General features: G+C 44.9%; 2 protein-coding genes and 1 long non-coding RNA gene across 8 annotated transcripts in view; 1 reads left to right on the top strand and 2 right to left on the bottom strand.

Annotated features, from left to right (window-relative positions):
- LOC129708373 (protein HID1) overlaps positions 1 to 5,326 on the bottom strand; it is a 56,964-nt gene extending 51,638 nt beyond the window's left edge. The window contains exon 1 of the mRNA XM_055654070.1: positions 5,203 to 5,326. Within this exon, the coding sequence (XP_055510045.1) occupies positions 5,203 to 5,268 (66 nt within the window). The 5' untranslated portion in view covers positions 5,269 to 5,326. The remainder of the gene's footprint in view (positions 1 to 5,202) is intronic.
- Positions 5,327 to 5,562: 236 nt separating this feature from the next.
- cdr2l (cerebellar degeneration-related protein 2-like) overlaps positions 5,563 to 24,437 on the top strand; it is a 27,764-nt gene continuing 8,889 nt past the window's right edge. The window contains exons 1-5 of one of the 6 annotated variants that reach the window (XM_055654065.1): positions 5,563 to 5,709; positions 8,399 to 8,538; positions 9,090 to 9,190; positions 16,280 to 16,392; positions 23,149 to 23,297. In XM_055654065.1, coding sequence (XP_055510040.1) covers positions 16,354 to 16,392; positions 23,149 to 23,297 — 188 coding nt within the window. In that variant the 5' untranslated portion in view covers positions 5,563 to 5,709; positions 8,399 to 8,538; positions 9,090 to 9,190; positions 16,280 to 16,353. Of the gene's footprint in view, positions 5,710 to 8,398; positions 8,539 to 9,089; positions 9,191 to 11,558; positions 12,049 to 16,279; positions 16,393 to 23,148; positions 23,298 to 24,437 lie in introns of those variants that run through there. The other 5 variants (XM_055654064.1, XM_055654066.1, XM_055654063.1 and 2 more) reach the window with 5 other exon arrangements.
- The window catches only part of LOC129708372 (uncharacterized), a 27,236-nt gene continuing 12,857 nt past the window's right edge, over positions 10,059 to 24,437 (bottom strand). Inside the window, exon 3 of the long non-coding RNA XR_008725334.1 lies at positions 10,059 to 10,563. This is a non-coding gene — a long non-coding RNA (uncharacterized LOC129708372). The remainder of the gene's footprint in view (positions 10,564 to 24,437) is intronic.

Here is a 24,437-nt window from a genome sequence, read left to right as displayed (position 1 = left end):
CTCCAGACGTGACACTTGGCATTCAGGCCAAAGAGTTCAATCTTGGTTTCATCAGGCCAGGGAATTTTGTTTAGGTGCCTTTTGGCAAACTCCAAGCGGGCTGTCATGTGCCTTTAACTGAGGAGTGGCTGCTGTCAGGCCACTCTACAATAAAAGCCTGATTGGTGGAGTGCTGCTTGTCCTTCTGGAAGTTTCTCCCATCTCCACAGAGGAACTCTGGAGCTCTGTCAGAGTGACCATCGGGTTCTTGGTCACCTCCCTGAATATGTTAGTAAGTCTCTATCCTAAGGCCCTTCTCCCCCGATTGCTCAGTTTGACCAGGCTCTATGAAGAGTCCTGGTGGTTTCAAAGTTTTATTTAAGAATGACGGAGGCCACTGAGCTCTTCGGGACCTCCAAAAAATGTTTTATACCCTTCCCCAGATCTGTGTCTCAACACAATCCTGTCTCGGAGGTCTACAGACAATTCCTTCATCTTCATGGCTTGTTTTTTGCTCTGACATGCACTGTCAACTGTGGGACCTTATATAGACAGGTGTGTGCCTTTCCAAATCATGTACAATCAATTTAATTTACCACTTGTAGACTCCTATCAAGTTGTAGAAACATCTCAAGGATAATCAATGGAAACACGATACACCAAAGCTCAATTTTGAGAGAGTCACAGCAAAGGGTCTGAATACTTACATAAATGTGCTTTTTCAGTTATTTATTTTGCAATAATTACTAAACACCAGTTTTCACTTTTATATTATGAGGTATTGTGCGTAGATTGACGATTAAAAAAAATGACTGTGACCAATTTTAGAATAAGGCTGTAATGTAACAAAATGTGGAAAAAGTGAAGGGGTCTGAATACTTTTTCAATGCACTGTATACTTTCTTCCTGATGGCAGGAGTGAAATTCGAGGGTGGCCAAGGTGGCATGGGTCCTTGATGATGATGGCTGCTTTTTAGGGACAGCACCTCTTATGGATCCCTTCGATGATGGGGAGGTCAGTACCCGCGATGGACTGGGCAGTATTCACAACTTTGGGAAATCTCATGCATTCCAGGCCGTGATACAACCAGTAATGCTCTCTACCTACATCTGTAAAAGTGCAAGAGAGTATTCGTCAACATACAGAATGTCCTCAGTCTAAGGAAGTAGAGGCGTTGAAGGGCTTTCTTTATGATTCCATTAATAAGGTGGGTCCAGAACAGATCTTCAGAAATATACATGCCCAGAAATTTGAAGTTTTTGGCTCTCTCCACCGTCTGTCTCTTGACCATCAATGAAGACAGCTTTGTGTCTGTCACAGGTTTGTGGATCCTTGACCTTCCCCTTCTAAAGTCAACAATCAGTTCCTTGGTTTTACTGATGTTGAGAGCAAGGCTGTTGTTCTAGCACCATTCGGTCGATCAATCTCCCTCCTATACGCTGACTCCTTGTCATCTTTAATTCATCCAACGTAGGCAAGGATGGAATTGTGGTGCCATTAAGGTGCTCCTGTGCTGATGGTCATCAAGGAGGAAGTGCTACTACCAATTTGTGCAGATGTGGTCTGTTGATGAGGAGGTCGAGGATTCAGTTGCAGAGGGATGCACAGAGACCCAGTTCCATGAGGTTGGTAACCAGTTTGAAGGGAATGATGGTGTTGAACGCCGTATAGTCTGTGAACAACAGCCAGACGTATGTTTTTATTGTCCAAGTGATCCAGCGCAGAATGAAGAGCCAGCAAGATTGTATCCCCCATTGATCCATTGTGGCAATAGGCAAATTGTATTTGGTCCAGGTTCTTGCTGAGGTAGGAGTTGAGATACGCCGTAACCAACCTCTCAAACCACTTCATCGCCACAGGCATTAGTGCTACCGGTTGGTAGTCATAATCTATCTTACAAACCTTCATGCTTTCTTCTTGAAATATACCACTGGGTATGTTACCACCACACTTTTAGGCACAGCATTCCAGATGCCACTAAAGATGAAAAAAAATTCCCTCACATTCCCTTCCCAATACTAACCACAATATTCATGAGTGGAAGCACTTTTTTCCCCTGCTTATCAAAACACTTATTGCTACTTTTGCAGGTGCATATTTGTTTTTGAAACAATGTCATTTTTCGCCCGGCATGTTTGGGACAGAGGAAGGTGGACAAGCTCTATCAAATATACAAGAGAGTCACAAATATACAAAATATACAAATACATCAGACTGTGAAAAGCACAGCCCTGTATCATGGGACACTTCCTTTCCACATTGGCCCAATTAATCAAGACCCAGTTATAATCCTAAATAGTCTCCTTCACTATCCACTACACCACAGGTTTTAGTGCCATTAGCAAACTTATCAACATGCCACCAACATTCACATCTAAATTGTACATACTGTCCTCAATCGTCTTGATCACCTTTTTAAAAGAAAATCAAATTCATGAGATATAATTTTCCATGCACAAATCCCCAATTGGTCCTCACCTTTCTAAATGTATGTAGGACATGTCTCTCAGAATCTCCTCCAATAACTTTCCCATCACGATATTAGGATCACCAGTCTGTAGTTCCCTGACTTTTCCTTGAGCCTTCTTAAATGGGGGCACATTAGCCACCCTCCAGTCATTTGACACCTTGCCCTTGGCTATCGATGATAGAAATATCTCTGCCAGGGGCTCTGCAAATTATTCCCCAGTTTCCTTACAATGTCCTAGGATATGCTTGATCAGGTCTCTGGATTTATCTATTTTTATGTAATTTAAGTTCCAGGCCCTCCTCTTCCGTAATTTAGCCTCTCTTCAAGACATCACATAACTTCCTAGAGATCCCCAGCATCCATGTCTTTCACTGCAGTAAATACAGACAATAAAAATCCACCGTACATCTCCAACAGTTTCACATAGTCAACTGCATTAACCTTTAAGGGTCCTATACTCTCTCCCTACTTTTTTCGCTCTAAATATAGTTGTAGAATCTTTTTTGAATTTTCCGTTATCTTACCTGTCAATGCCATCTTGTGTCCCTTTTATGCCATTCTGATTTCCCTCTTGTACACTACTATACCCCCACCCTTCAATTAAGGGATTCACTTGATTCCAACTACCACAACCGAACATATAGCCCCTTCTTTTCCTTGACCTGTGACTCAATATCTCATCATCCAGGAGTTTCTACTTCTGCCAGCCTTGTCATTCACTCCAATATGAACATGCTGGCCCTCCCATTTGCCACATGTCCCATTACCAGCAAGCAGCCTCCCTCAATCAACTTTTGAATGGTCCTGTCTCATGTCACTGGACTAGGACTTCAACTTTTGAACTAGTCCCATCCTTTTACATAATTATTTTAGCGATGTTATTCGAGACAAGACATATCAGCGATGTCTTCCATGGTGAAGACTGAAGCAAATTTTCAATACATCGTCCATTTCTTTTTTTTGCTGTTATTAATTTGCCAGTCTCATTCGCCAGAGACATTTGCCTTAGCCATCCTCTTTCTATTTATATATCTAGAGAAAGGTCAACTGTTTTTATAATACATGCCAGTTTCCTCTCAAAATTCATTTTCTCCCATGTTATAAACCTTATAGTCTTCTGCTGCTGGAAAATTCCCAGATCAACAGTTGTAATATCTCTTGCTTACTGTGTCTCTAAGCTTGTTTACCTGCACCACCTAGGACAACTACTCACTTATACCATTATAATTGCCCTCATTCTAAATTGAAACAGGTTACGGACAATGGTGATCATCTTAAAACTGCCTTTGGAATTCTTTCATACAGTGCACACCACTCCCAAGAGATCTCGAAACCACAAGATTGCCTATTAATCCTTCGTCATTTCACGTCCAAATCCAAAATACCTCTTCCTAGGTAGGTTCCACAGTGTACTATATCATGTCCCATATATTATACCCATGTTGTACAATGACGGACTTGAACAACTAGTGCTACACACCAGTGTTTAAGTGACAGAAACATCCTCACCGGTACTGGACCCAGTGCTATACAGATGCAGACATCTCCATCAGTACTGGATCCCAGTCTAAAACATTAACTAACCATCCAAAGCAGTAGCAGACCCCAGTCTTTTACAATGGCAGATTGGACCCCACCAGTACTGAGCACCAAATGTTAAATAGTGACAGATCTGTCCCAACCAGTACTGTATCCCAGTATTACAGTGAAAAGATCCATCTCCAACATACTATGCCAATATTTACACTGATAGACATGTCCCAACCATAAATGTGCTCCAAGGACAGTCCCACCCTCACCAGTGCTGCTGCTCAATGTTGTAAAGTGACAGACCCAACCCCACCAGTACTGGTGAAGGAGCCATCCCTAGCAAAACTGTACCAGCAAGTTACACAGTGACAACCATTAACACAATATACACACATCTAGAAATCCTCTCAGTGGGCAAAACCCAAGTTTCTTGATCATTATCAATACCTGCAGTGAGTTGCTCTTCACTATTTACATAGCCACAGAAATCCCAGTGATAACCTTGTTACAAAGCAATTAAGTACACAGTGAACAGTTTGTTTACGATTTGGTGACAAACTAAAAATCTACGTGGCAGGTGTAAAACGGCAGCGCCTGTTCTCTGCTGATGGACAATGTACCCTGACAGATGCTCTGTCCTGACGGATCCTAGTATAGATAATGTCCACAGTTGCCAAACCGACTAGGAAAACAAAAGTGAAAAGGCTATTCAATATATGTAATAGAATAAAAAGAAAAGCAAGCCGCGGTAGAAATCAGCAGGAAGAACCTCCGGCAACTAAGATTGCTCAGACTAATCTTAAATATTTTACTGCCAGAGGTGTATGCAAAACGCAGCAAATTCGCACAATATTTTCAGTAAACGAGTTTCAGAGGTTTAATCGAGAATGGTTCTGGTTGGCTCTGGGCCCGATGGTTTTTGTATCCACCTTGCGTTATCCCGCTTGGAAGCTGTCATCCCGGTAGAGGATGAAGCGGGCTGTGTGTGAGGTGAGAGAGAGAGAGGAGAACCGGGCAAGGCGAAGACCAGAGGGGCAGCAAGGTAGTGCGCAGTGGGAAGGTGGTACCGACCGCGGCGGGATGGACAGCCGCTCGGCGCCGCCGTCCCTGAAGGCCTTTCCGGACACCTGCTGCCGCCAGTCGAAGGCCCGGAGACGGGAGCCAAGCCGATGATACCGACCGCTCGCTCCAGCCCTCGCTACCTCCCGCTCCCCTCACCCACCTGAGTCCGGGTGGTGAGTTGGATCACCGCCTTCCTGAAGTGCAGCTTGGAGTCAGCGCTCCCCATCCTTCCGCCAGCGCTCGGCCGCTCGACTGACTGACACAGCGCTGCCCCGCCCACCCCGAGGCCGCCACGCCCACTGCATGACCACGCCCATCCACTATGGTGGTTGGACCACGCCCATTATACTGTCGCCTCGTCCATCACGAAATCGGTCCCGCCCACTTCCCCGCCCAGCGCGAGCCCGGTCCCGCCCACTGCCCCGCCCAACGCGAGCCCGGTCCCGCCCACTGCCCCGCCCAACGCGAGCCCGGTCCCGCCCACTTCCCCGCCCAGCGCGAGCCCGGTCCCGCCCACTTCCCCGCCCAGCGCGAGCCCGGTCCCGTCCACCGCCCGCCCAAGGAGGGGCGACAACCGCCTTCCAACCTCACGGACCATTGCGGATCTTCCCACGGTCTGAAGAAGGATCCCGACTCGAAACATCACCTGGTCATGCTGCCTGACTCGGTGAGTCATTCAGCGTTTTGTGCAAACCAACATCGGCGTGTCCAACAGTGCCTGACTAGTACCCCCCTCCAACTCCTCTCCCCCCCAATTACCCTGACGGTTTTTGTTTTGGATGGACTAAGGACGTGCCCTTTGGCCCACCTTGTCCATGCTGACAAAAATGACATTCTGGCCTCGACTCATTGCCCGCATTTAGTTCATATTCCTCTAAACCCTTCCTGTTCTATTTCAGTCTGAAAAAGGGTTTCGGCCCGAAACGTTGCCTATTTCCTTCGCTCCATAGATGCTGCCGTACCCGCTGAGTTTCTCCAGCACTTTTGTCTTCCTTCGATTTTCCAGCATCTGCTGTTCCTTCTTGAACATATTTCTATCCAAATGTCTTTTGAAAGCCGTAATTGTATCCGCCTCTATAACTTCCTCTGGCAACTCATTCCAGATGCGAACTGCATTCTGAATGAAAAGGTTGCTCCTGAGATCCCTCTTAAATCTCTTCCCTCCCTCTCATCTTTAGCCTAGGGTACTGCCTGTGTCGAGTTTGCACCGCCTTCGGCGCTCCGGTTTCCTCCCGCATTCCAAAGATATGTAAGTTTGTAGGTTTCTGTAAATTGTCCCCAGTATGTAGGATCCAAAACCTGGATAAAATAGAACTACAGTATGGGTGATCATTATTTGACACAGATCGACAGGCCGAAGGACCTGCTTCCATACTGTCTCTCTAAAATTAAATCAAAAAGTCAAAAGCAGTAATGGCCTGGCAAAGGAGCATAATTTCCCTGCACTGAACCAGGATCCCTTGATTCCCCAAAGATCTATCAATATCTGTCTTGAACATGTACAGTGACTTAGTTCCTCATCTTCTTTGGATGATTCCAAAGATTCATTGCCTTCCTCTTTGCCAAATCTCTTTGCATATTAATCCTAAATATCTGGCCCCTTACTTTGAGTCAGTGATACATGGTACTGGACAACCCAGCCAGGGAAACATATTTTCCACATCAGCCCAATAAAGCCTCACGAGAGTCTTATAGTTTTCAATGAGATGTCCTCTCATTTCTCAACAGCTCAAGGGACCCGAGGCTTAATCTGCTCACTAACTCCTTATTGGACAGTTCCCCAGAAAAAAAACCCAAATCAATATCACAAGTTAAGGTGTTTCCTAAACACTCCTGAAAGATAATTTCTATTTATTTCAACTTGGAATCTTGCATTTACAGCTTACATTTCAATCTCTTCCACACTGGGGAAAACAAAAACAGTTTGTTTTGCTGAACTTCACTGCAAGCGGATCCTGTTCAACATTGTCTTTACCCAATGAAGATTAAAAATAAAAGGGCAGCACAGCTTCAGTGATCCAGGTTCCTGACTTCAGGTGCTATATATGAGGAGTTTGCACGTTTAACCTGTGACCATACGGGTTTCCTATCGGTGCTCCAGTTTGATCCCACATCTGGGTTGATAGTTAACTGGACTCTCATCAATTGTTCCTTGTATATTGGGTCTTGTAGAATCTGGTGGAGTTGATGGGTAGGTAAGGAGAACAAAAAAATGGGATTAAGTGGCTGATCAATGGGATCAGAATAGATAAGACCTGATGGTCAGTGCAGTGGTGGTGGGCCAAATGGCTTGTTTCTATGCATTTATACTCCATGTGACTATCTTTTCCAGGTGTACTGTTATTGTATCCTTTTATTTAATTTCCAGTATTTGCCCTAGAACTGACATTAGATGACATGTCACTAGTTTTTTACTTTTTCTTTCTCTCTCCTTTCCAAAACTATGTAGTCATTTGTGTGCAGTTGGACAGCATCGTGCAGGGTGAAGCTCAGGCTGCAACTGCTCAACAATGAAGATAAGAACATAAGAACTAGAAGCAGGACAAGGGCATTCAGTCCCGCATGTCTGCTCCACCATGCAGCAAGTTCATAGTTATTTTTTTCCTCTGTGCCAACTTCCTGCACCAACCCGAAGTCCTTTGACTACCTCAATATCCCTCTGTCTTGATTCTATTCAGCAATAAGCCTCCATAACCTTCAGATAGAAAATTCCGAAGATCCAGCATCAATTGATAGTGTAGCCACACCTCCAGTCTAAGTATCATTACCTAATAAAGGATATCGCAGGGTTCATTCCTGGAACAAGAGTATTGCCTTATCAAGAGAAGCTAAATACAATAGGTTGAGTAATCCTGGAGTTTAAAATATTGAGAGGCATTGTTATTGAATCATGTAAGATCATAAGGGGGCTTAACGTAGTAGTCAAGATGTTTTCACGAGGAAACTTGCCTTAAGCGCAGAAAAAGACCCTGCAGCTCAACCGATCCATGCTGATTTAGATGCCCATCTATGTTGCACATTTGCCTGTGATTTACTCATATCTCTGTCAACTATTCCCATTTATGTTGAATTCGCCCTGCTGCTCCCTTTTATCTTTTACCCTATCACCTTAAATCCATGCCCTTTAGTCTGTGATTCCACTTCACTCCAAAAATGCATTCACACACTATCTATTCCACTCATAATTTTCTGCACCTCTTTAAGATCACCCCCCACCCACACCCCATCTTCATTACTCCAAGGAACAAAGTCCCAGCCTGACCAACCTTTCCCTATAGTTCGGGCCCTTGGATCCTGGCAACATACTCATAAAACTTATCTCTACACTTTCCAGCTTAATGATGTTTTTCCTTCAGCAGGGTAACCAAAGTGGTACACACTACTCCAAGTGCAACCTCACCAACATCTTGTACAATTGCAGCAAAACGTACTGCTGAGGACCAGTGTACCAAAAGACTTATTCTCCACTCTGTCTATCTGTGACGCCTGTGATTTGGTATGTTGACAAATACGCTATTGAACTTCTATGGTGTATGTTAGAGAGCATGAGGACTGATTACATCACAGCCTGGTTTGGCAACTCGAATACCCAGGAATGAAAGAGATTACAGAGTGGTAACACAGCCCAGACCATCACAGGTACTTACCTCCCCACCATTAAAGGGATGTATAGGTGCTAACCTATACCTCTGCTCAACTTCCTCGCAATAACCTCACAAGCCGAAGCTACCCCCTTAAAAAAACACTCTGTTCTCAATTGCTTTCCTTTATTTGGCTAATGAGCTTCCAGCCCTGCTCCTGAAAATGTAGGTTTTACTTCCACTGCTCCTGACTGGAAACGAGTGGGTGAATCGCAAATGAGGAGACAGTTTCAAAATAAGGGACTGTTCATTTAGTCAGAGAGTGATAGAAACAAAACAGAATCACCTTTAGTGCATCATATCTATGCCGATTATAAATTCACCCATATGCACCAATCCTCGATTGGTCAGGTAAGAGAGGAAGCGTTTAATGAAGCATGAAAAGTAAAGTTGAGGTCCTTTGCAGGTCTGGGTGAGTGAGGCCCGGAGCTGCGATACATACAGAGCGAGGGCCTGCCGGTGCATGGCGGACAACAGTTCTCCTCAAATGCTACCTGACCTGCTGAGGTACTCTGTGTATTCTATGTTAATACCATTCTTTATTCTCCCCATACTACAGCCGTCTGCCCCCCCCAGACCGCACCACACACTCCACACTGTAAACAATTTATAGCCACTAACTAGCATGGGATGTGGGATTTGGGAAACCGGAATACTTGATGGAAGCCAACATGGTCACAGGCAGAACGTACAAACTCCACACAGACAGCACCAGAGGTTACGGTCGAACACGGGTTTCTGATGCAGTGAGGCAGCAACACAACCCCACTGCACCACCCTCACCCTAAAACTTAGATACTCTCTTCTTGCAGAAAGTAGTTCTGGAATTCTCTGTCACAGAGAGTTGTGAAGGCTGGATCATTCGAAGTATGTAATGTGGAGGCAGATCAATTTTTGAATGATTGGGGGATTGTGAGCTCTGGGGATTTGGCACAGAGGAGGGCTTGAGGCCAGGCAGAGAGCAGCTTGATTGGCCAGGTAGCCTTCTCCAGCTATTCTGGATGAGCAAGTGTCTCCTTATTTCGGTTCTGAATGGCTTTCGGATTTATCAGCATTCAGATCTATTAATTTCTCCAATATTGTTTTTATTAGATATTAATTTATTTGATGTCTTAGTTTATTCTGGACCTGCTGGGAGGTTTTTTTTTCTGTTATCGAACTATTGACCAGTCCTCCCATAAGCAAGGGTGAAGTCCTGATCTTCTAACCTACCTCACTGCAGACATTGGACTTTTTCCTCTGGAACTGCGACACTGCACTACTGTAAACTATATTCTGTACTCTGGTATTTTTATCTTTGTACTACCCATTGTACCAGTGTATGGCTTGATTGTACACATGTATGGTATGATCTGATTTAATTGGATAGCACACAAACAAAAGCTTTTCACTGTACCTCAGTACATGTGACAATATTAAACCAATATCGTTGTCTGGTCCTGTAGCCTTTACTGTATCCAGTGCTCTCAGCTGTTCACTGATTTCGCTTGGAGTGAATTGAATTGGCGGGAGACTGTCTGCCGTGATGGTGTGGGCATCAGGTGGAGTCAGGATGAATCATTACTTGCTACTTCTTGTTGACCTTGGTGGTGAATCATCTATCCATTCCCTCCACAGACAGATCCACTGTGTTTCTCCAGCACACCCGATTGTATTTTGCTGAATGTTTCTGCCATGTGCATGTTTACAGAGAGGCACGTTCTTGGAGCCCCTCCTCGGATATCCACTTAATAATCTAATAGCTACTTCTGGCTGGACGTGGCAAGACTACTTTGATCAAAAAATTAAATCTGAAAATGTTGAAAACACTCAGTAGGTTAGGCAGCATATGCAGAGAGAGGACAGGGTTAACAATTCGGGTTGGAGATCCGCCCAGAGAACTGGAAAAGAGAGAAAACAGGTTAGTTGGAAGCTGCAGAGCGGGTGGGCAGGGATGGATAGGACAGATGGAATATTTCTAACAGAATGAGGCCACAGTTGCTATGAGGTCACAATCTCTCTGTACAACAATTCTCTGAAGGGTCCTGCCAGTTTCTCTCCTCAAAATAAATTTCCCTATTTTGCTAATTGCTTCCCTGATTACTATTTCCCACCAAAATGGTTCAACAGATCTATACTCTCCTCTATCCTTTGACGACCCTTCTCTCTATTCATGTTTGTATTGCCTGCAAACTTACTAGTCAGACCACTCAGAATTTTGGGCAAATTATGTACAGGTCCACCACTGATTTTCCAGCATTCTGGGTTCCAGATCCTTTCTGGATTATCCATTTTGTCAGGATTAAAGGAGGGCGGACCACCAATTGCTGGAAAATTGGTGGGGAGACCTGTGTGTTGTGTGGACCCCATGTGCCTTAATCTTCTGGTTCAACCTACCATGAGGGACCTTGTGGAAAGCTTTACTAAAGTCCACTTGTACAACACCCACTCTCCTATCGTCATTAATCACAAAACTCAATCAGGTCTGTGATGCAAATTTGTTGATGTTTGACGAATGTCATCGGGTTTGAACATCGGGATGTTTCGGGTTGTGAACGAAGTGAATATTCATTCTTTTTCTGTTGCTGGTTCTGGGGAGTCTCCAGAAACGACGACATCATCTTACAGGCCTCTGTCGTGAGGCCTGTTTTCACTTATTAACTGCGCACCGATTGTAGTCGGTAAAGTGGAGACATAAGGAATAACAGACGCTGGTTTACAAAACGAAGGCACAAAATGCTGGAATAGCTCAGCGGGACAGGGTCTCGACCTGAAACGTCACCCATTCCTTCTCTCCAGAGATGCTGCCTGTCCCGCTGAGTTACTCCAGCTTTTTATGTCTATCTCCAGGCTATGGAGAAAATGTATAGGTGATGTTTCTGGTCTGGACCCTTAGGTGATGTTTCTTGTCTGGACCCTTCAGACTATTTATTGAACAAATTGCATAGCCCAACGGGACTTGTGAATCTGAGGTTTTCACAAGCAGGTTGAATGATTTCACTACACAAATATGCCACATCCCTGGCTCCTTCCATTTTGGATAATCCGATAAACATCCGGCCCTGAGTTCCGCCGATAGGAAGCAGTCTTTGCAAGTGCGGTTGATGGGCAGGAGCCCCTCGCTGCTGTCACTGGAGGAGCTGGGAGGCGGGGTGTGGCCGCTGAAGGGTTAAGCGAAGCTGCAGCCAGACCGAGCCGTGCCGGCCCGGGTCATCCCGCGCTGATAGCGCCCGCCACGTCGGAGGCAGACAGCGCTCGGCACCCGGCCGGCACACCACACCACAGCGGGCCGCCGCCGGCTTCGGGCCGCCCGATGAAGCGCAGCATGGAGGACTACGAGACAGAAGATGACGAGCCGTGGTATGACCAACAGGACCTGCAGCAAGGTGGGGGGGGACAGTGTGAACGTTGGGGGTGACGGGGCTGGGGTGGGGGGGGGGAGTGTGAACATTGGGGGTGGCTGGGGCGAGGGGAGAGGAGAGAATGGAAAAGAGGGAGTGGGCAAGGTTTGAAGATGAGGTGAAAGGGGGCAGGAGTGATTTATGCCGAGACCCGGGTCCAGTAACTAGTATGCGTGTTGGAGAGACGGGAGAGGCTGTGACGACGGGATGGGAAGTTGAATAAAGGGAGGCGAGGAAGGGACAAAAGGAATGGAGGCGAGGGAGAGGACCATGATCTGCTTTTGTTCCCCATGGAGGACAATGTGGGGAGAGGAACTCTGAGGTGCGGTGAGGCAGTGGTAGAGGGAGGAGGGAAGGAGTCCGGCGAGGAGACCCGGCAAGCCGTTTTAAGAGGCGGCGGGAGAGGATCTGCCGCATTCACACCGGTCGGCTCTCTGGCGACAAGGGACACCGTAAAGGGAACGGGTCAGTTTGGACCGGAGGATGTTGCGACGGGCAGTAAAATGCGGATTGTAGGTTAAGGCTTGTTTCACTCATTGTGCTTGTAAAGCGACGGGTTGTAGTGAGTGGATTATTGTTAACGTTCTTGAGCATGAAGCGGTTTAAACACTCCCCAGAATTTAGTTTCGGTGATATTGTGTGGAGAGGTCCATTTGACCGCTACTCCTAATGCTTTATTTGTGCTGGGTTCTGCTCAAACGCTCACTCAAGCTACAGGGATCAAACGGGACCTGGCGATGTCACACTCGCCGACACTTTTCAAGTAGAACACACTTGACCTTCATAATCCAGTTATTCATGTGTACAAATCCGCCCAGCGCTTCTTAACATACAATCCGCTTTTCCAAAAGTCACATGATGTGTACAAAGAAAAGGCAAAGGATTTTCGTGTAGTATTTATGCAAAACTGAGGCCGGCGTCTCTGCATGCCGTTCAAATCCTGTCACACATAACGGATAATAAAATAACTCGATGACAGTAAACTACGTACTAGCGATGGCCCTGTGAGGATGCTAGCATTTTCTCTCAGTTCCTCCACCTCTGCTGTATCTGTTCTGCAGGTCAGTTTTCCCATTCCAGGGTTTCAGAAATGTCCTCCTTCAGGAAACGGGCTCCCCCCCCCCCCCCCCCCCCCAACACTATGGTCGATGGAGGCCTCAATCGCATCTCCGCCATTTCCCGCACATCTACTATCGCCCCGCCTCTCTTCAGATAGAACAAGGACAGACTTTCCTTGGTCCTCACCTTTCATCCCACCTGCATTCGCATCCGGTACATGATTCTCCCAACATTTCCGACGGCTGCAATGTCATCCCATTACCCGACACATCTTCCTGGAAGACAGTCCCAGTCTATCAATCCTCTACTTAAACCTCAAATAATCTAGACCCGATTATATTCTCATAAATCTTTTTTGCACCCTTTCAGGCTTAATGACATCCTTCAAGTTGCAGGGCGACCTGGTCTGTGCATCGTATTCCAACTATGGCCTTACCAATATCTTGTATCGCTGTAACATGATATTCCAACTCCTATACTCAATCCACTAATTGATAAAGGCTTAGTGCTTTATTCACTACCTGTGCCACAATTTTCATGGAACTATGAACCTTGATCTCTGTTCCACAACACACCCCAGGACCCTATCATTTACTGTGAAAGTTCTGCCCTGGGTTGTCCTACTGAAAAAGCAACACATCACATTATCTGAACACCATCTGCTACCATTTATTACAGGCTGAAAAATAATCCCCTACTCTCTGATCCAAGTTTCCAGCCAATTTTGCATCCAATTGGCTAGCTTGCAAGGATCCCACATGATCTAACCTTCCAAACCAGACTACTTGTCTAAGGCCTTGTCCATGTAGATAATGTCTACCGCACTGCTCTCATCAATCTTAAATTAAAAAAAAAAGAAACCACAGTCAAATTCATAACTATCTCGTATGCACAAAGCCATGCTGATTCTCCCTGATCACTCCTTGCCAAAGCATAAATCTTGTGCCCCAGAAATGTCTTCAATAACACAACTACTACTAGGCTTACCTGTAGTTCCCGTTTATCCTTACAGACTTTCATAAATAGAAACACAACATTTGCCACCTTCCAGTCTTCCAACACTTCAACCATGATTTTCCATGATATGAGTATCTCTGCCACGGACCCTGAAATTTCTTCCCAGCATGCCACAGTCCCAGAAATCGTGGGCATGGGTCCATCAAAGTAAAACACTGAGGTTTGCTGGTAGCCATATAGCACCCGGGAACAGGTTATGTGCAGGTGGGGATGGGTCTGTCATGTTTAACAATTGGTTGCAATACTGGTTGGGGATGGTTTGTCACTGTACAATACTGGGGTACAGTACTGGTGTGGACAGATCTGTATCACCAGTGTGTTTGACATTGCTGCAGTGGATTATAGGCTTCTCTTGACCAGTACTCTACCCCAGTGTTACACAGTTATGGATCCATCACCATTAATTACCCTGCTCATGATATACAGTGGCAGCCCCGATTACTACTGTATATTAGTGTTATGCAAAGACGTACTGAGTACACGAGTACTGAGGCCCAATATCCTAGAGTGACAAATTCATCCGCACTCCCATACCAGTACCGCTCCGTACCAGTACTGTACGCTGGTGCCATCGTGAAAGAATTGTCCCCACCAGTGTGATAGAGCAACTTCCACCAATATGGCTTGACAGAACTAGTACTGCACCCCAGCATTTTACAGCTCTTCCACTGGCACCATCTCTCCTTCCACACATTTGTCAGGTGCCTTCCGTACTCACTAGCATGTGGCTCAGAATAATCTGGTGAGGATTGTGTCTGAGGTCCCACTTCTTAAACTCTTTTCCAATTATTTCAAATTGACCACACGGATCTCATTCCTTTCCCTACCAATATCAATGCAGTCTGTTCAACTCACAACCTAAGTTAGTTTAGAGATGCAGCATGGAAACAGGCTGTTTGGCCCACTGTCCATGTCATACGTCAGATCACCTATTCACACTAGTTCTATGTTAACTAACATCAAAAGGGGAACAAATATGTTTAAACAGGAATATACTAAGAAGGTCTAAGATTTACACTGCATATGTGTGAACAGAAGTGTTTTAAACAGTGACTCAACTGTAAGAACAGTTGGGATTTTGATGATGTTGCAATATTACAGACCTGGATAAAAATAGGCAGGAACAAGTTCTAAATAGGCCTGATTTCACAAAAGAAATGGAAGATTGTCAGCATTGGCTGAAGAGAAAATTACTGGAGATGTCCTGGAACCACTGCGGACAAAATCTGTTTGGAATTGAGTAATAGAGGTGAAAATGCACCCCAGAAAATATTCTCCAGTATTGAGGTGTCCCCAATTTCAGTCATGGGGCTGCTTACGTGGAGCTTTGTAAGGCCATTCTCCAGGTCATTGTCAGCTCGCTCAATGAACCTTAGAAGGGGTTGAGCCATGCACTGAACACCCACTAGGGAAAGGCTTCTACCAACCTGCCCTTGCTGTACCTTACCCATTCTCTAACGATAAGAGAAGCAGATTTGTAGATAAATTTCAGGGAGATGTAAGAGTAATAAGTTTATAGCATTAGGGGATTTCAGCTTCCCCAATGTTTACTGGGTTCGCTTTAGTGTGGTTCAGGTGGAATTTTTAAAGAGGGGGCCGTACTGGACTTAATTGTAGGGAATGACATCAGGAAAGTGGTTGGAGTGTCAGTGGACAAACATTTTGGAGATGGTGACCATATCACTGAAAGTTTAAAGGTAGGTAAGCAAAAGGAGAATGCTGATTTCAGTCATGTCAGTATTTGGTATAAGTAGTACGAAATGTGGAGGAAGGAACTGCAGATGCTGGTTGAAACCGAAGATAAGTACAAAAAACTGGAGAGCTGCAGCGTTGGAGTGCTACAACTTTGGAGTTACTTGGCTCAAACATTGGCCTTGCCCAGTGTTATTCATGTTGGGATGTAGATTTTGTTGGCAAAGCCTGGACTCTTGTCCATCCTGAATTGTTCTTGAGAGAGTTTATTCAACGCAGTATTCCATCTGGCTGCACCTCCCCATAGTTGCTGATCTGTCCGCAGTGTTTTACTGTGCGCACCTGTTCCCTGCCTCAAGCAGTGAATGCAGTGCTGCAGTAAGGTACCTTGGGACGCATTGAGGGAAGAAAGGTGCCATGCAAATACAAGTATTTTTCTTTCCGGCAGATCTGCACCTGGCAGCAGAGTTGGGGAAGACTCTTCTCGAACGCAACAAGGAACTGGAAGATTCACTGCAACAAATGTACACAACCAACCAGGAGCAGGTCCAGGAGATAGAGGTGAGGGGGGTTCAGGCTGCAAGACACAAGTTCAGTTACCAGGAGGGGTAGGGAGTCTCTGTTTCTTGTCTGTATGGAGATGGGACACTATCAGGCAGGCAGGTGGGACTAAGGGGAAAAAGAAATTGTTCGGCACGGACTTGTAGGGCCGAGATGGCCTGTTTCCGTGCTGTAATTGTTATATGGTTATAATGAGCCTAATTGGACCCTGCTGGTAATTACCTGCATTGTCTCGGTACCCCTGAATTGGATAGAAGGTAGTGTTTGGATGGAGGGATGAAGATGGATGCGTCAGCCAGAACCCCTAACTGTGTCGAGCTGGATAGCTTTTGTGGGATGAGGCTGAGTTTCCCTGTGTACAGGAAATTAATCAAACATCTGCAGATGTTCTGGAGGGCTGGCAACTTTATCTTCTCTTTCATGGAGTTATCAACAGTGAATGAGGAGAATCCACGAGTAACGCAAATTCTTCCAGTAAAGGCTTTGCACAAAGAGCAACCATACAACTTTACAGCTCAGCAGGCCATTCTGCTCATTGTGTCCATTCTAGATCTCTGAAAGAGCTGTCTAACTAGTCTCATGTCCCAACTACAGCATTGTCTTCCCTTTTGGCTCCATATCCAATTGGTCTTGGGTTTACCATAACATTTACTTACTGCTGCCTTTTTGGTAACAGATTCCAAATCACAATTCACTTCTATTTGAAAATCAAAAGATCTGTAGCTAGTGGAAATCTGCAATTAATAACAGAATACTAGAAAGGATTAGCTGATCTGGTAGCATCTATAGTCTCCATCTCCTCATAGGGTGAGGCAATGGTTGCGCTGGGGATAAGCTATTGAAATCATCTTGTTGATAGACATGAAAATTGGTCATCAATAGAGAGGAATAAGAGATTTGCCAAGACTTCCTCCATCCTGTCATTTATTTGTACAAATGATATCTTCAGTTTAGCAAGAAGCCCCCATGCTAAAGGGCCTGTCCCACTGTACGAGGTAATTCAAGAGTTTTCCCGAGTTCTCCCCTGATTCGAGCTCCGGTAATGTACATAGCGGGTACGTAGGTGTTTGTGGATGTCACGTAGCGGCTCGTACGAGTAACGGTAGGTACTCGGGAAATCCAGTAAACTCGTGACGTTTTTTCAATACTGAAAAATGTCCACGAGCAAAGAAAATACTCGTGATGAAAAAAATGGTTACTTTTTACTCGTACGAGCCCCTACATACCCACTACGTACATTACACAAGCTTGAATATGGGGAGAACGTGGGAGAACTCTTGAATTACCTTGTACAGTGGGACAGGCCCATGAGCAAGATACTGCACATGGTTATCAATGAGAAGGCAGGCAGCTGTGAAGACTGGGCCTTTGACACTCTTCATTTTGTGTCTGTGGCTGGATGCTGACAAATGTAGCAATGCAGGAGTGAGCTTAGTGCGAGTCTGCTCCTGATCCATTGCACAGGGGCTTGATGCTTTTAGCATTGAGTAATGGTGGGTCTGAACCCAAGAATACAAAGAGAATTTGAGAAGCAGAAAGAATGCATCACATATTGAACTGATGCCAACTGGCTGTTTTGCTAGTTTGTGCTGCTGGAGTCCCACTCCCACCAGTTCTGCAACTTGATTGTTAACAATGAAAGGGTCTGTCCAACTGAATTGCTCAAGATATTCTGTTGTCAGAATCATCCTGCAGATGTTTTCCATTCCAGTTGTTTGTTGCTCCTCTCACCCAGTAGCTGATCTATTTTACTACAATATTCTGGTGAAAGCAGACTTTGCTGGACCTGTTCAATTTTGAAACCAAGCCCGAAATTAGTGAGTAAATATATATTTTAAATGCTTTAGCTCATATATACAGCACAGAAGCAGGCTTTTGTCCCAACTAGTCCATGCTGGCTTTGGCCCTCCTCTGATCTTCTGTTATGTAATCTGTGTTTAACTCTCCTCCATTATTATGCTTGTCCAACCATAACTTGAATTATCTTTTCGTTGTCATCATATATAACCATATAACAATTACAGCACGGAAACAGGCCATCTTGGCCCTTCTAGTCCGTGCCGAACACTTACTATCACTCTGCTAAAGCAGAGTGGAGGGGACTGGTTCCACGGTGCTTGCTCCACAAGCTCAAAATATACCAATTAGCACTGCAAATACTGACACTTTTTGACAATAGGGAAGCGTGTGGTGGCGCGTTCAGGTAAACTTGAGCTGGAACAATTGATCCCACTACACCCCCACCCAAACATTCCTTCAATTTCCCAAATTGGTGTTGGGGGAAAGATTCTGAACGATCAATTGCTATCATTCCTCTGAGCAACTCCTTTGGCATGAGTCGGGGCTAAATGCTGAGCACTGCTGATTGCTGCCTTAAACCTCAGAGTGCCAAGGATGATGCTGCAAATTTAAGGTACTTAATCACCTCTGTTAGTAGATTGTAGGTTGAAAGTCCCAATCCAGTCTTAAACAAAAATAAATCTCGACTCGTACTCCAGAACAATCCCAAGGGTCTGCAGCATTTTTGCACTATCCATATTATGCCCCGTTTATTTATGTGAACGTTCCTGATGTAAGTATGAAGGTAGACAAAAATGCTGGTGAAACTCAGCGGGTGAGGCAGCATCTATGGAGCGAAGGAATAGGTTACGTTTCGGGTCGAGACCCTTCTTCAGACTGATGTGGGAGTGGGGGGGGCGGGAAGAAGAAAGGAAGAGGCGGAGACAGTGGGCTGTGGGAGAGCTGGGAGGGGAAGGAGGGAGAAAGCAAGGACTACCTGAAATTGGAGAAGTCAATGTTCATACCGCTGGGGTGTAAACTACCCAAGCGAAATAGGAGGTGCTGCTCCTCCAATGTGCCGTGGGACTCACTCTGGCCATGGAGGTGGCTCAGGACAGAAAGGTCGGTTTCGGAATGGGAGGGGGAGTTGAAGTGCTGAGCCACCGGGAGATCAGGTTGGTTAATGCGAACTGTGTGGAGGTGTTGGGCGAAGTGATCGCCAAGCCTGCGCTTGGTCTCACCGATGTAGAGCAGTTGACACCTAGAGCAGTGGATGAGGTTGGAGGAGGTGCAGGTGAACCTCTGCCTCACCTGGACAGACTGTTTGGGTCCTTGGATGGAGTCGGGGGGGGGGGGGGGGGGGAGAGTCTAGGACTAGAGGTCATTGCCTCAGAATTAAAGGATGTTCTTTTAGGACAGAGATGTGGAGAAATCTCTTTAGTCAGAGGGTGGTGAATCTGTGGAATTCTTCATTATAAAAGGCTGTGGAGGCTGTCAGTGGATATTTTTAAGGCAAAGATAGATTCTTGATCAGTACAGTTGTCAGAGGTTATGGGGGAAAGGCAGGAGAATGGGGTTAGGAGGGAGAGATAGATCAGCCACGATTGAATGGCAGATTAGACTTGATGGGCTGAATGGCCTAATCCTACTACTATTCCTTATGACCTTATGAGGCATGTTTTGTAAGTTTGCAGATGAACACAAATAGTGGTGGTTGATTTATGGTAATTTATAGAATAATATTAATGAGTGGATACAATGGACTAGGTCATAGCACATGGAACCTAAACTTTAACAGTGTATGTCATGCATTTTGTGAGGATTTTTAAGACATAAATAGTGAATGGTCTAGCCTTGGAAGTACTGAAGAATAGAGTGATCTTGGTGTATAAGTCTAACAATCCCTGAAGGTGGATAAACTGATGAAGAAGGCATATGGGATACTTGCCTTCATTAGCCAAGCATAGAATGTGAGGCTAAGAATTTTATAAAACATTGGTTAGGCCACAGCCAAAGCACTGTATATAGTTCTCAGGACAACATTTTAAGAAGCATTTGATTGCACCAGAGAAGTTGTGAAGGAGAATGTTCCTGGGATGGAGTATTTCAGTAATGAGAGACTGGAGCAGAGGAGGCTGATTGAGGACCCGATTATACAAAATTATAAGACTGATATTTTGAGGGAGGAAATTATTCCCCATAGTCTAGATTACGATAACGAGAGAGTGTTGGTTTAAGGGGTAGGAAATGTACAGGACAGTTAAGGAATCATTTATTTTTTTTATCTGGAAACTGGTTAGAATTTGAATTGCAGTTGGAGTGGGTGGTAAAAGCAAGTACTGAACATTTAACTATCCAGATGAGCACATAAATTGTCATAACAGAAGACTGCAGACCAGGTCTGAAAAATGGGATTGGTAACAGAAAGTATAGTTAATGGTCAGCATGGTGGGCTGAAGGGTATGTTTATGTTGTGTGACTGACTGAAATATTAAACGGAAGCAAAGTCGGCCTCGTGAAGTGGGTAGAGAAGAACCCATGATATTTGAAAATGAGAGAGGTCACCATGAAGATTGATGAGGGCAGGGCAGTGAATGTTGTATCAGGACTACTCTGCAAAGTTTTACACATCAAGGTGATCTAGCCAATTGGATTCAAAGTACAGTTGTGGGGGGTTGTTTTTTTTGTTATTGGAGACTTGTGACCAGTGGAGTGCTGTAGGATTTGGTACTGGGTCTACTACTGTTTGTTATCTACATTACTGATTTGGATGACAATATTGTTTACAATGTAAGTAAACCTGCAGATGAACCCAACATTGGTGGTATAGTAGACAGTGAGTCAAGAGTCAAGTCAAGAGTGTTTTATTGTCATAGGTCCCGGATGGGACAATTAAATTCTTACTTGCTGCAGCACAACAGAATACGTGAATATGTAAACATAGTACATAATAGGGGAAAGAGAAAAAAAAGAAAAAGTTCAATAAATAACAAATGTAGTGCAATAATAATAGTCTTTTGCAATTCAGAGCTTATTTGTTGGTATGTTTAATAGCCTGATGGTTGAAGGGAAGCAGCTGTTCCTGAACCTGGACGTTACAGTTTTCAGGCTCCTCTACCTTTTTCCTGATGGCAATGGTGAGATGAGTGTGTGGCCAGGATGGTGTGGGTTTTGGCTGCCTTTTTGAGGCAGTGACTACGATAGATCCCTTCGATGGTGGGGAGGTCAAAGCCGGTGATGAACTGGGTAGTGGTCACAACTGTTTGTAGTCTTTTTCGCTCCTGAACCGTTGCATCGTGGCCGAACCAGGCCATGCAACCAGTCAGAATGCTCTCTACCGTGCACCTGTAGATGTTTAGGTGAATCCTCTTCAACGTGAGGAAGGATATCTAAGTTTACAATAGGATCTAGATCAATTGGAAGGTGATTCATGAAATGGCAAATGGAATCTATGCTGACAAGTATGAGATGTTGCACGTTGGTATGTCAAACCAGGACAGGATGTGCACAGTAAATGGTAGGCCCATGGAGAGTGTTGCAGAACAGAGAGATCTGGGAGTAGAGGTGTATGGTTCCTTGAAAGTGGTGAGTTGGGTAAACAGTGTGGTGAAGAAGGAATGTGCCTGCCTTCATTAGGAAGGCTATTGAGTACAAATGTTGGCACATCATAATGCAGCCGTGTAAGTTGTTGGTAAGACCACACTTGAAGTAGTGTGCAATTCTGATCGCACAGCTATAGGAAAGATGTCAACAAGCCGAAAGGAAGAGATTCACTATCTTAGGCTTCAGTTGTAGGGAGAAGCTGGATAAATTGGGACTTTTCTCTTTTCATCGTAGGGGACTAAAGGGTAACCATATTGAGATGTACAAATCACGAGGTCCAAAGATAAAATAAATGTTTAGTCTTTTTCTCAGAGTAGAGGATTCTAAAACAAGAGAGCATATGTTTAAGGTAAGAGATTTTCACTCAGGCAGATTTTGTACTCGGGGGTTAGTCTAGAGTGAGTTGCCAGAGAAAGCTATAGAAGCGATTACAATTACACCGTTTAAAAGACGTGAGAGGATTGATGAGGGCAGGGCAGTGATGTTGTCTATATGGACGTGGGGGGACTGCCGTGAAGCATGCTGGGGAACCCAGCATGGTGGGGGGGGGGGGGGGGGGGGGTGGATCTGTGTTTGTTTGTTTCTTCATTTGTTCCGGTGAAGGCGCTGTGCACATGGCAGCCAGTCACCAGTCACTTGTCTTTTTCTTTTGTTTTCACTTTTAATTTCAAGTTTTTGTGTACCTTGTGAGTCATGACTGTTGGCAGGCCAATTTCCCTCTGGGGATGAATAAAGTTTTATCGTATCGACTTTAGCAAGGCCTTTGATAAAGTCCTGCTTGATAGGCTACTCTTGAAGGTTAGAATGTCATTCTGGTAGAGTATGCACAATTTGAAAGATTGCTGGAAACAGAGTTTATAGCAATCCACCATGGAATTGGATATAGGCATGAAACAGAACAATTTGCAGGTTCGATCAAGAACCGAACATAGTCAGAAGTCACATAGGTGGGGCTTTTGGTGTTTTATTATTCGTTTTTCATTGGTTTGGCTGCAGTACCCTTGGGGATGAAGATATCCACATTCTGTCACCTGCTCATGGTGAACCCACATTGGATAATTTCTGTAACCAAACAACCATTCTCTGACAACAAAGATCTGTCTACCATTGTTTTAGGCTGTAAAAGATAATACACTGCTGCCCAGATTGACTTTCGTGCACTGGGCCCAGTGATCTTGGCCTGTAGCATGAGGTTCAATAATTAGCCTGGGTTCCTGAGCTAGTGAGAGGGGCAAAATTCTCCAGATCCGTGCCCGACTGTAGTTTTTGATCAAATCAGGTTGGGAATTCCTTCAGAACACAACTGTGCATCCAGTGGCTCAAGCTAGTTCTGCTGTTGAATTTAGTTTGTTGCATGTCACTTTTGTCTCGTAGTACCTCAGCAAACAACTGGAGATGTTGCGACAAATGAACGAGCAGCATGCCAAGGTATACGAGCAGTTGGATGTAACGGCACGTGACCTGGAGCTTAACAACCAGAGGCTGGTGGTAGACAGCAAGGCTTCACAACAGAAGGTAGAGCGGTATGTATCTTGGCACAGGAACAACCAGGCATAGCTCATCCCACTTGCAGAAAAGACTTTCACTGTCTATTAAAGAAACATCTTCTCCATTAATAAAGGAAAGTAAGTGAATATTATGAGTGAATGAATGCTTTATTGTCACATGTGACAAGTCACAGTGAAATTCTTTGCAACCAGGAAGTTGGTCCCACAGGAAGTCTCCCTTCCTTTGGTATGGAGTCAACCAGCCACTTACTTATTGGGAATCTGAAACATTTCTCCGCACTGATCCTTGCAGAAAATGCCGCAAAGAAAGACTTGGCACTCATGCACCCTTGGTATGTCAAGGAGATCATAAGCGTGCAATTGGTATAAGCTGGGAGGCCAACATGTGTGCTCAGCATGGAGCTAAAACTGTCAGTCTCAAAATGAGAGGTCACAGGACCAGATCCATGCAAATAGCTGATTAGTGGACACCCCTGACATCCTCCTCTCCAAAAGCAAAGGTGGATGGACCAGCTAAACATCTTGCAAACCATGCGGAGAAGGGTGACCCTCTTCTATTAAGCAGTAGAATGGTGACCTCCTGTATCATGAGTGAGACCGCTCTCCAATCTCTCGGGTTTCCAAAGAACCTCTGCAGTCACCCTGCAATGTCTCAGAAAGCTGTGCGACCATCCCGAGTGTCCCTAGTACCTGACTCTCGTAGGACATCCAGTCAGTTCCTCCAACATCATTCATCTGAACCTCACAAAACCCTCTGGTGCAATAAAAATTGAACCACTCAGTCAGCATCTGTGAAACGAGAAGCAGAGTTTCAAGTGGGAGTCCCTTTGGCAGGACTAAAAAAGAGAGAAAACAACTTGCAGAGTGGATGAAGACTGTTTGGATAAAACAAAGAGAATGTCTCTGTCTCTGTGGCCAGATCAGGATAGCCTTGTTGATCAAGCCATCTGGTTGATAGGGTATTGAGGGAAATTGGAACAAGGGGGGGTTGGGGGGGGAAGAGAGATGGAGAATTCTGTTTGTGATGTATCTACACTGACCTCCATAATGTTTGGGACCAAGACCCATCATTTATTTATTTGCCTCTACTCCACAATTTGAGATTTACAATAGAAAAAAAATCGCATGTGGTTAAAGTGCACATTGTCAGATTAT

The sequence above is a fragment of the Leucoraja erinacea genome, chromosome 23 (genome assembly GCF_028641065.1).
Source record: "Leucoraja erinacea ecotype New England chromosome 23, Leri_hhj_1, whole genome shotgun sequence".
Lineage (NCBI taxonomy): Eukaryota > Metazoa > Chordata > Chondrichthyes > Rajiformes > Rajidae > Leucoraja > Leucoraja erinaceus.
The sequence above is the reverse complement of the archived record's forward strand: the minus strand, read 5'-3'. Positions and strand labels throughout refer to the sequence as shown.